General features: G+C 37.5%; 1 protein-coding gene across 1 annotated transcript; it reads right to left on the reverse strand.

Moving 5' to 3' along the window:
- Nucleotides 1-4,044: 4,044 nt before the first annotated feature.
- LOC116052139 (low affinity immunoglobulin gamma Fc region receptor II-a-like) lies at nucleotides 4,045-7,089 on the reverse strand. Its single transcript, XM_031302668.1, has 5 exons — nucleotides 7,059-7,089; nucleotides 6,810-6,869; nucleotides 6,336-6,596; nucleotides 5,475-5,720; nucleotides 4,045-4,774 (listed from the first exon to the last, which is right to left on the reverse strand). The coding sequence occupies exons 1-5, from the start codon at nucleotides 7,087-7,089 to the stop codon at nucleotides 4,563-4,565; spliced, it is 810 nt and encodes a 269-aa protein (XP_031158528.1). The 3' UTR covers nucleotides 4,045-4,562.
- Nucleotides 7,090-12,193: the final 5,104 nt, after the last annotated feature.

The raw sequence follows: 12,193 nt of genomic DNA on the forward strand, positions 1-12,193 counted from the left end.
GTGTTGCTCAAAGCTGTACTGGAATGTTATTGCAGGTAAAACTCTGCAACAACCAGAAGACACGTTGACAGAGATTTGGTCTTTTATCTGAAGTAATACACAGTTAAAAAACATAAAAATTTGATGGATAAGATTGCAGGAGGTGATTAAAATGATACCGCAGCAAAGACTGTTTCTTAATTGTAATTAATGTACTCAGACAAGAAGGATACAAGTATAATGTTTACAATTGCTTATGCTCCTTGTTAAAGTACCTTATTGGAGGGATGCCAAACACTGCAAGGCATTATCATTTATTTACTACTTTACAGGTATCCAAGCTTTCATACAGTTACTATTTTAATTAAAGTTATCAAAACTAAAATAAAATAAATGAATGATTGCCTCTTGAATGTAAAAAAGGCATAAAAGATCTGAGGTTGCACTGCTTTCTTAAGTTTGATTTAAGCTGTTGAACAAACTGATGCTGTGTTTTTGTAGAGAGAATGGACTAAAATATGTGAGTGAAAAGAAGCTGAAATATTTCACTCACTGGTGTAAAAGTGCAACATTTGCCAAAAAGCCATGTTTCAAATTGTAAGCAAAATCAAATGTACCAATTTGTCACTCTGCATGAGTATAAAATGATGACCAGCAGGAGGGTAAAAACAACAAACCTGCTTTGAAACAATTATTCTTAGATAAAAACCTTTAAGAGTACCGTGTTCAGCATTCATTCTGTTTAAATTAGTGAAGTATTACAGGCTTGCTGTTGCAAAAGGCTTTCAACTGGGAAGTAAATTTGACTCGTCGACAACTGGTATCAGAACTCAAGGATGTTTCACCTGACGGATGAAAAATGGCCAAAACTGTGACTCTGTACTAGAGGATGGATACCAAACCCGAGCCCATCGGGAGCCGACAGTACCCAATGGGCCGGGCCAGGTTCGGACAGATATTTAGAAATGATGTTCGTGTTCGGGTCGGGCTCGGTCACATCAGCACGATAAAGCATTTGTTGTAAAATGGTGCTGCGGCTCCTTTAAGAGAGCGCAGTGTGTGTGTGTGTGTGTGTGTGGAAAGTGGGCAGAAGAGAGATAGAGAAAGAGGAAGCAGACGTGTTGTAGATGTGACCGGAGCAGAGTTGGTGGAATAAGTTAACGTTTTGTACACAGTGTGTGCGGTGTCCGAGATAAACCCCAGACTGAAAGCCAAGTTCATTCATTTGCTCACCAGAACCCCCCCGTTATTCATTTTATAACGTCGTCCCTGGAGGTAACGAGTCTCCCCTGGTTTTCTGACCGCGGTCGGAAACGAAGCAATCAGGAAATATTAACACATTATATAAACATTTTAAATTAAACAGATCATTAACGTGCGTTAGTTTCTCCGTGTGCGCTGATGCACTCATCTGTTGACATTTCCGAATGCCTTCCTACAGTTCCTTAATAAAAGCAGGCTTTCCACACAAACAAACGTACATGTGTCATTAGTGTGAGAAAAAAATGAGATTTTAACTGTGTCGGGCTCGGGTTGGGTTAGGTTACTGCTCTGTCGGATGCGGGCCGGGCTCGGACAAAAAATGCGGCCCGATCTGCACTCTACTCTGTACCTACAATGTTTTGGTTTCCCATCCCACTCTTGTCCTGCTGTCATTAACACACTGCTGTACAAGTAACTTCACCCAGGAGACCGGGGTTTCATCTTTCAAACACACCCACAATATTTTCCTAACCCTAAGTGGTTTTACCCTGCATGTTCCTAAATGACAACAAGGGGTTCTGGAACCAGAGTGTTAAAATGTGATGCCAAGGGTCCTGACCAAGCGAGTATTTGACGATTTTATTTCATGTGAGGCTGTCTTTAACTGACTAAGTGCAGTATGTGTGAATAAATAATCATGCACAATGTATGATATATTCTATCAGTATTTACTGAGTTGTTCTGTTTCCTTCAGATTAGAGTAAATAACACATTTTGGTGGTAAAATCAGCTCAAAGATGAAATAGGGAGAAAAGTCTGCTGATCTGCCACATAATCACTCGATCAGAATCAGAATAAGAAAAGAAAGTAACACAAGGAATTTGCCTTGGTGGTTGGTGCTTAATAAACAAACATATTGGACATTAATTTGAAATAAACAATAAATGCAGAAACAAATACATACAAAATAGCTGTTTAGAAAAAAAAAAGAAAATAGAGGCTGAATGGATTGAGTGCATACTGTGCAAAAAAGATATATAGTATGTGCAATGGGCAGGTGTATAGTCCAGGATGTAGGTTAATGCAAAGTGTAGTGACTAGGGGTCAGCAGAGTTTCCTCCCAACACCTCCAAGTCAACGGAAAATAAAAACATTACAGTTTCAGTTGCTGATGTTTTTAGTTGAAAAAATGCCATTGAGATATGTTGTTGATATGCAGATTGGGTTTGTCTTTTTTTATAATAGCTCATTTTTATGTTTTGTGATGTTTTGATAATAACTATTTAAAAAATGTAAATTTAAATTTAGTATTTTTAATCTTTTTATTAATCAATGTCATGTTTTTACTGAGACACTGACTGAATATGTTGTATGTGTGTGCAGCAATAAACCATATTTTGTAAAGAAATGAATGAATAAACCTTTATTGTGAATACTGTGCAGAACATAAACCTTTCTTCGAGGCATCATAGCTACCAATGTCGTTTCTTGATTAAAAAAAACCCAGTAAAATACAGTAAACTGCAGACCCTGAAAAATTTTGCAAAATGAATCAATTCATCCTGGAGGATGATGGTGTTTGCTGGACTCTGCTGAGCTGTGATGAAAATGTTACCAGAGGAAAAAGGCATCCCAGCTAAATGCCCACAATTCATACAATTTGATAGATTGGCAGGAATACAAACACAGCAAACTGAAAATTAAAGACAGGCAGAAATGTATACACAAGTCTTACTCTTATTTATTGACTTTTACCTTCCATAGACACAGCTAGGACAAATACTGTATGTCTGTGATACACAAAGAGGCAAATAGAGAAAGCTAATGTATTGAAAGAAACTTTAATATTTATAGTTGAACCAGCCACCATAGACCAAAGGACCAGTGAGGGTCATGTATGAGTGGGAGACGTCTTGAAAAACAAAACTGAACCCTAACTCATGATATTGTACGAAAACTTTTGCACAACAATTTGTATGATATTATATGAAATTAAAGTGACTGGTCACATGACAGTTTAGTTTAGCTTAGTCTTTAGAATTAAATTTAGCCGAGAAAAGAACGATTTTAAACCTGGTACGGAGCAACGTGAACTGTTGCAGTTAAGTTTAGTCGATAAAAGGTGACTGTCATGTAGCAAAAACAGTTATGTTTAGGCACCAAAACGACTAGTTAAGATTAGAAAAAAGATTGTGCTTTGGTTTAAAAAACGGAACAGGAACACTCGTTTCCTGGGTGAACGTTTTGTGTTTTCCCCTTAATGTCTTCCGGGATATAAACACCACTTCCCCGCCTTAAAGCCCTGTTTTTTATTACCCAAACATCCACCCGACCTTCCCCCTATGTGGAGCTAAGATTAGAAAAAAGATTGTGCTTTGGTTTAAAAAACAGTCCTCTTAAGTAGTACTCCCGACACAGGAACACTTGTTTCCTGGGTGAACTTTTTTATTTGTTTTACCATTAACGTCTTCCGGGACATGAACGCCATTTCCATGCCTTAAAGCCCTGTGTTTTATTACTTGTACTGTACTTTATTGTCACATACACATACATGTAGCAAAATTCATTTCTCTGCATTTAACCCATCCCTCAAGGGAGCAGTGGGCAGCCATTTACAGTGCCCGGGGACCAACTCCAGATCTGTGCCAGTGCCTTTATCAAGGGCACTGACTGGAGAACCTAGTACATGTTTTTTGATGGTGGGGGAAACCGGAGCACCCAGAGGAAACCCACCCAAACATGGGGAGAACATACAAAATCCACACAGAAAGGGTCGGAACGACCAGGATTTGAACCCAGAACCTTCTTGCTGTGAGGCCACAATGCTAACCATTGGGCCCAACGTCCACCCGACCAAACATCCACCCGACCTTCCCCCTATGCGGAGCTTACATTTTGTAGCTATATGTATAAATGGTTCATGAGAACAGCTTTCTACAAGCTTTCTTTCTTTTGTGTGGTTTGTGTCTAAGAAGCTTAAATTATCACCAGCATCAGTAATGTCTAAAATTAAACATAAAATAAGATATAAAGCAGGCCTTTTGAAAATAGTCAAGCGTTTATCTGTGGTTACTGAACGTTTTCTGGTTTGGACAGTCTGATAATAACCACACCAAGTGGTAACAGAACTGTGAAACCTTTTCTAGTCCATCTAATGAAGGCTGCTACATTTGTTTGTGTTTCTCAAAGCTGTACTAAAATGTTTGCAGCTAAACTGTGCAACAACAAACCGCATAAAAAGCACATAAGATGACTTGTTTCTTAATTGTACTCTTCTAATCTCCCCACATAGGATGGAGAGATTGAAGTATGATGGTACATGAAATACTTTATCTTATTGACCAAAGTCATTCATTAAACTCTTTACACAGTATTCTCTGTCATTTACTCTTCGTTTGTTCCGTCTGGCAGTTACCTTCACATTTACAGTTAGAGGGAATCAGTTGGTTTTGTGTGACTCTGAGTTTCCCAGAGTGCAGCAGTCCTACCAGCAGCAGCAGCAGAGCCACCATTAAAATGGTGAAAACTGTCCTTAAGATGAGGTAAATATGACAGGAGCAGTCTAAGGGGGGATGAGTCTCTCTGTGAAGTGCTGCAAAGACAGAAAACAGGTGTTTCAATGCATTATGTGCTTGATAGGGTACATAAGGTGATGCAAATTCATTTATATAGCACCGTATAGAGATGCTTGTTGAATCAGTGACTTCTTTTAAATCACTTCTTAAAACACACTTTTATAGACTTGCTTTTATGTGATGTCATGTTTTTATCGTCATTGTCTTTTTTCCGTATCACCTGTTAATGTCATTTTGTTAATTTTATCGTTTTTTTCTGTCCTTTAAAGCTGCCCCATCTTTCCTTTTTCACTATTAAAATGATGTGTACATATGGGTATGTGATTTTGTTTTCTGTGTAAAAGCACTTTGTGATCTATTGTTTTTAAAGGTGCTATACAAATTAATGTATTATTATTAATACTATCATCATACACAGAGACCATTTAAAGTGTTTCACATGCAAAACAGCAACACAGAAGGATGCAATGACATCAATACAAGTATGCCATTTTATAATGGTGCAGAGAATTTTAAGACCAAACACATAAAATACCCATAAACTACACAATGACGCTAACTTAGTTTTTAAAACGGCTACAGTTGTGTCATGTCTTAGTTCCAAGGGGAGCAGATCCCATTAGTGGGCAGCATAATGGCTAAAACCCATTTCAGCACACTTGGATTTAACTCTGGGCACAACTAACTGATGAGTTTTGAAACCCTGTTATTTCTCACCTCTGACAGCCAGCCAGCTCTGCGGTGACTCTCCAAACTCAGAGATGCTGCACCTGTAAAGTCCTTCATTAGATTTAGAAACAGCACAGATGGTCATCTCTCCTGTGGAGCTGGTGCCGATGGGGAGGTCATCTTTATAGAACTCCGCTATGAGGGCTGAGGAGGACATGTGGCTTCTACAGCGAAGAGTCACAGCGTCTCCCTCCATCACAGGGAGAGCAGGACTTTCCAGGATCACACCCTCAGCTAAAAAAACAGGATTAAATAACTAAATAAATGTATCAGTTTTAATAGAACTGGTCTATCCACAAACTGACAATTAGTCATTAAACAGCAACAAAGTTAAGGTGCAGTGTGGATGTATAAGCACAGGAATACACTGTGTAAAAAGTTTTAATAAAGTATTTCAAACACACTATTAGAAGTTGCTTTACAGTAACAAAAGAGCTACAGTAAGTAAAGAAACAAACCTGGATTTAGCCAAGAATAAGTCATGTCATTTACGTACACAAATCATAGGTTTATGTTAAATTTCTACTGCATGTTTTATTATTTTAATTTCAATGTTTGTTTGTTTGGAGGTTTAAAGGACAATAGTAACGTGTTTTGGTTGTTTAGGCCCCTTTACTTTTAGTAAATACAATACAATATAATACAATACAGCTATTGTTATTTACTACAAACTATGTACTCATAAGTTATTGCTGATAATCTTCCGCAACATAAAATGGCAATGGAATTTATTTTCACAAACGTTTAGTTCAGCTTTTCTGCATCTTTTATTTTACAAAATTAAATATACGTATTTTGGGGATAATGGGTTATCAATAAATACTTTTTGTGAATAAATATGTCCATTACCGGTGATAGTGATGTTGACAGTGTTGCTTCTCTCTTCTCCAGTCTCACACCAGTACTCCCCACTGTCTGTTGAATAAACGGGTTTGATGGCGCAGACGGATGCTGGTATTGTCACCCAGGTACTGACACACTCGCTGACCTTTCCCGTTTCCTTGATCATTCTCATGACAGTCCACCCAGTCGTGGTGTTAAAACCCTCACAGTTAATAGAGATGGAGCTGTATTCAAAGAGCTGCAGTTTGGTTGGAACAATCACAGCTTCTAAGACGGAGATACAGAGAATGGATTATATTAACTCGAAATACTCTGATGATATGATATTTGCCAGATATTCTCACCCTTCGCATAAAAAAATGAGTTACAATAATACAGTTGAATTAATAAACTTTTGCTTGGAAATTAAGAGGGCCATGTTATAATACATTAAAACGCACATATTTTTGTGTCAGTATAAATTGACTGACTGGTACTTACCACTTTCCTGAGAATAATTAAGGTTAACTTGTGCAATCAGCAGCATCAACACATTCATCACTGTAGGGATGAAAAAGAGTATCAGATAGAGATGTTTATATTTGGGATTTCAATGTCTGTATGTATGTATAACAATTATTCATTATATCAATGTAATATGAACTCTTTAAGTAATAAATAAATAACTTTTTACAGCCTTTAAACTTTTTTCGTCGCCAAGTGTCACATGAAGGTGGACTCAGTACTCACACAGTCTGATGCAGAGAGCTGTGACCTCCATGTTGTCTTCCTGCTGACTGTCTGAACATCAGACTGAAAACAGCTGACAAGTAATGTAGGTGAGAACCTCCCCTTCCTGTGTGGCCAATGGATGCAGCTGACACAAAAGTAAGCTACTGCTGAACCTAGAGTGGCCATGTTTTAATATCTGCTCTTAAATCCCTGTTATCAAAAACCCTCTTCCGGCCATAACACATGGTGGAAGCGGAGTATTGCTGTAAAGTGTTTTTACATTTTCCTTCTGTACATATTACAATGTGTGGAATCTGGCTGCAGGGATTTTCTCTCATTTGGCCACAAGAGCTTTAGTGAGGTCAAACCATAGACTGTAAAAATCGAATACAATATTATAATTTAATACTTTCACCCAGGAAATGCGTGTTTGTTTGTTCCTCGGGAGTGTTTTAATCCAAACCACAATCTTTTTCCTAATCTTAACTAGTCGGTTTGGCGCTGTTGTTGTTTTTCATGGCTAAATGCCAGAGCTGTATCTCTTCTAGCCACAACCCTCTGTACCCCCTGGACAGTGGTTCAGAGTCTGACCAAGAGACTTAAACCACCACATTTTATACAGTTGGCTTCACCTTTTAACCCTGACAAGTTAAAGCTATTCTCAGATATGGCATTTGAGATGTCTAACAACACCTAGTGTGCGGTCTCAAAGAAATGTGGACCGCTGCTGCTTATTAATCTTTCGGCCTAAAGTCAGCGCAGTACGTTCAAACCACAACTTCTGGTTTCGTAAGATAAGTGCGCATCTGGAGATGTACTAAGCCACAGGGTTCAGTCTGGGGACAAGGTATTGCAAAATTAGCATAATAAGAAAAGAAATAAAATACACAGTGGAGCATACTAAACTAAAGACAAAACAATAACAACTGTAGGCTGCAACATTTTTGAAGCAGGACACATGCTTGGGATTAAAAATCAGGATATCTTGGCCTCTATTGTACTGACTTGGACCATCTGTCTCTTTAAGGACGATCAATACTAAATCGCTGGAGTACCCCATTAACAGTTACAGTACTGTGATTGTAGGATGTTAAGCGGTTTAAATTATATATTGTAATTGTTTCAGACCAAACTAAATCTTTGGGGCTTCATTTTATTTTTATCAGATAGTGCAGAATGCAGATAGACAGGAAAGGGGGAGCGAGAAGAGGTGACACGCAGCAAAGGTTTTTTACGTGCCATAATACAAGTCAGTAGCTTGTGTATTCTAATTATATTAATGATTTAATACGTATATGTGACATTTTTACAAGCTGCTTCAGTACTTGACCACAGCAGTTCTGTTCTTATAAACAACCACTTCAGATGTGAGGGACAGAAAGGGAAGCTAGAAAGATGTGGTTTAACTGTCAGGCTCATAAAAATAGACGCTGATGCTGCGAGAGAGCTTAGAACCACATCTGTCCATTTTTTTGAAATACTTTGAACAATCATACAGCTGCACTTATTTCAAAATCAATCATTTTATAAACAGTTATGGATATTTTATACTTTATTATGAGAATACACAACACTCCACACTAATGTCATCAAAATTATAACATTTAAAATAAAGTCCACACACTATACATCCATATAACATTTAAGTCAAAATATTACGGACTTAAAGCAGAGTAACTGTAACTGTGTCCCAGTCAGACATCTCTGCTCTCAGTGACCTGGGGGATACATACATAAACATAATAAAGATTGCACAATGGAATATACTACACTCACTGAAAATCTTTTTGGGTTCATACAAAATAATTATTGTGGGTTTACTGTAGACTTCTCTACTTCTTTCAATATTACTGATTCTTACCTGATCAATCGTATAAATATAAGGCATATGTATCTGTTGTACCTGTTGCGGGAGTGTCGATGACTGGTGTCACTGAAAAGTTATTTTATATATTCTTTCATCTAATTTTAAAACTCAGTGGTTGCTACATTAGTTTAACCATGGAGGAGATGAGTTGGAGTACAGTACTGTGCACTGAGGGGGGAAATGTTGAGCCATAAAACTTGACGCAAACACAAAGTAGAGGTAACGCAAACCTCTTACTGTTCCGTTTGAGAATAGCAAGATATTAAGAATAGATGAAATGTGGTAAACAATAATTATCTTTGTCTTTTGCTAAAACAACTTCTATAATGAAGATACTGTAATCTACAAATACATACATGGTTTGTGTTCTTCACCTGTTTCGGTTTTAGGCCGGTTACACACTGGAAGCGTCTCGCGAGCGTTTCAGCCACGTGGTGTGTCCGTTTATATTTCAGCTTCCATGTTAACAGGTTAGAGCTTACACACTGCCTGCGTGAGACGCGCGTCTCGAGCCGCGCCTGAGACGCGTGCCTGCTAGAAATAGAACCGACGCCTATTTTCACGCGAGACGCGAGCGTGTTGGAAGCGTTTCCATGCAAAATAGAATAGGAAAATATGTTTAGCCTATATGTCATTTAGACACGAAAGCATATTAATAAATGACATCTTGATGTTTGAAAGTCTCGAGGTTTTGACATCAATGTAGAAAATTTCAGAGAAAAGATTTTCAAATATAGCACCTGTCATACAGAACGAAATATTCTGTAACATATTTTGCAGTCAATACTGCCGACGTTGTCTTACTTTAATCAAATCAGTAGGCTATATATTTATTTTAAGTTTAACAACTCTCTCCCCATACGTGGAACACGCCTATAAAGGGTAGAATAGGCTACAATAAGTGTGTGTTCTGAGTGACGGTCCAGCTACACAAAGTTGTTATAAACAGACAGCCCACTTACCCATTTTTCAGACTTTGAATGTGTCGGCGCTATGTCCCGAGATCAGCCCTCCCTGTACCTAGCAGCAGGAGCAGCGCCACGTCACACACGCTTCTGGTGTGTAGGACACAGAAAAATCCACGCAGCGGCCACGCTTCTGAGACGCAACAGAAACGCCACGCTCGCGCGGCGCATCCAGTGTGTAACCGGCCTTACCTGAGTGACATCTTGGCATTGACTTCTTTGACAAAAAGCAGACTAACACTCTAGTACAGAAAAGAAAACAGTCAGAGGATGCATTCATGGCCCGTCTTGTTTTGCTGTTGGTATCATCGTGGTCTTGTCTGTTTGCTCCCTGCCATCCTGTATTTCTGCAGTTTTCTTTCTTCTTTGGAAACAAATACATATAGGCTGTACGTTGGAAATTGGATTTACTTAATTCTAAGTAAGTAGTCAGTAACTAACATTTGAATAAAATAATGAATGAGTAGGTTCTATAAAAAAAGGACATGGCCTTTGCTTGTACTGTGTCTTTTTAAAGTCACTTTCCTGTATAAAAGGCAATGCTGCATACATACAGTAAACTTTCAATTCAACAGTTTCCCTCCCGTTTGTACACAGATAACATGCACCATGATTATGAAACTCAACTTGGAACTGGAGAAATGGATGAGCTTGTAGCAGTCAGTCCAAAAATGAGGAAGAACAGGAAGATGTGATTTATTTAGTTGTATTTATTTATTATACAACTACATTTAGTATTGATGCAACAGAAGAAAGGACTCTCCAGGGACACACAGATATCACAGCTGGAGAAGTTGCAGGGAGAGCGGTGGGAGAATGAGAAGGAACTTAAATAGTAAATACAGATAGGATAAACATGATAAATGAAAAAAATATTAGCGGTAAAAAGGAACTGGACCACAAAAAGACTAATGGCATTGAATTTAAATTATTTTAGATTTATATTGCTATTAATTTGAGAACCACCGACACAATCTAAAAACCCAAATCCAGCACAAGCAGAGTGATAGTATAAAACATATATATTTTTCAGATTTTTGCTTAACATCGTTCTCTATTATGATCAAGTCTTTCCTTCATTGAACATAATTTATGTGACACGTAGCGACTGAATTTGGGAATTTGTAAGTAAAAATGTTGTAAGGTTGTCTTACACTCATTTCTTTTTTTTAACCAATGTTACAAAATCGCTCCATTTAAGTCAAGCTTTAAGGTTTACTGTTTATTGGTTCAGTGGATTGAATGCATAATGATCTCTTACTCAGTGACCAGGGCAAACTCATTTACTTTTACACACTAAAAATACACTAAATAAAGAGAAATAGATTTGAATTCTCACAATGGAGAACCAAAAATGTTTTCTAATCATTTAACAATATTTTAAGCAATTTTCAGTTGCATTAAACATTTTACATACATTTGTAGATCCTGAAATAAGATAATTAACTTCAAAGCATTCAAGGTAGGGTTGTTCATATTGTTTCGTCCGCCTTTATATTAAAAAAGGACTTCCTTTATATGTTACTAACAATGTTTGGCCTTTGGAGGACATCATTGAGCTACACATGTTCTCTTAACACAGCAGGTCTATCATTGTATCTGTGTTGGCATGCTTTTTTTGTGTTTTAAAGATAATTTTTCATCATATCGATGTGTGACCCTTTAACTGCACGGATTACCTTTTTTAATGTATATGAATTTATATAGGATATACAAACTCCACCCTGTAATAATATTACATGGTCTAGATTTGACCATCTCATTACTGTTAGTGTGTCTGCCTCAGGTCAAACTGTTTAAATCATAGTTGGCAGTTGACCACAAAAGGTTTAGAGGCTGCAGCAGCAGCGTCTGAACAGGCAGAGCAGATAGAACAAGGTGGTTTAACTGTGAAACTATAAGAAACAGCTACCTTTTAAAAATAGACTGATTTGAGTCAGTATAAGCTCTTAGATAGAGGCTAATCTCAGAGACTAAGAATCATGTCAGTCTATGTTATTCAAAAAGATACCACTCATTTAGGGACTGATACCAAAAGCTGACATTAACTGCTGATTTGTTTTTTATCTATTGGTTTTACAGACTATAAAGAGCTTAAAATAATGAAAAAGTACTTTTACTAAAGCCATTGGCAAGGTTCAGGTTGGCTCAGTTGCACTCTGGAATGGTTGTAATTTAAAATATACAGAAAATATTTCAAAAACTTTTGAATGTACATCAAAAAATATAAAAACATTTTCATAGTTTGAAAAGTTACAAATTACTGTAGAGCACAAATTAAAGGTTGCAATTTTTCATCTTGCACACAGTATGTAACTGAG

The sequence above is a fragment of the Sander lucioperca genome, chromosome 17 (assembly GCF_008315115.2).
Source record: "Sander lucioperca isolate FBNREF2018 chromosome 17, SLUC_FBN_1.2, whole genome shotgun sequence".
NCBI lineage: Eukaryota > Metazoa > Chordata > Actinopteri > Perciformes > Percidae > Sander > Sander lucioperca.

Bases quoted from the DNA above. Each gene is read 5' to 3' on its own strand.
- LOC116052139 (XM_031302668.1), bottom strand. From the start codon at position 7,089: ATGGAGGTCACAGCTCTCTGCATCAGACTGT. The intron at 6,870-7,058 runs GTGAGTACTGAG...TCATCCCTACAG, and splicing joins AGCTCTCTGCATCAGACTGT to TGATGAATGTGTTGATGCTG. The intron at 4,775-5,474 runs GTGAGAAATAAC...CTGTCTTTGCAG, and splicing joins GAGCTGGCTGGCTGTCAGAG to CACTTCACAGAGAGACTCAT.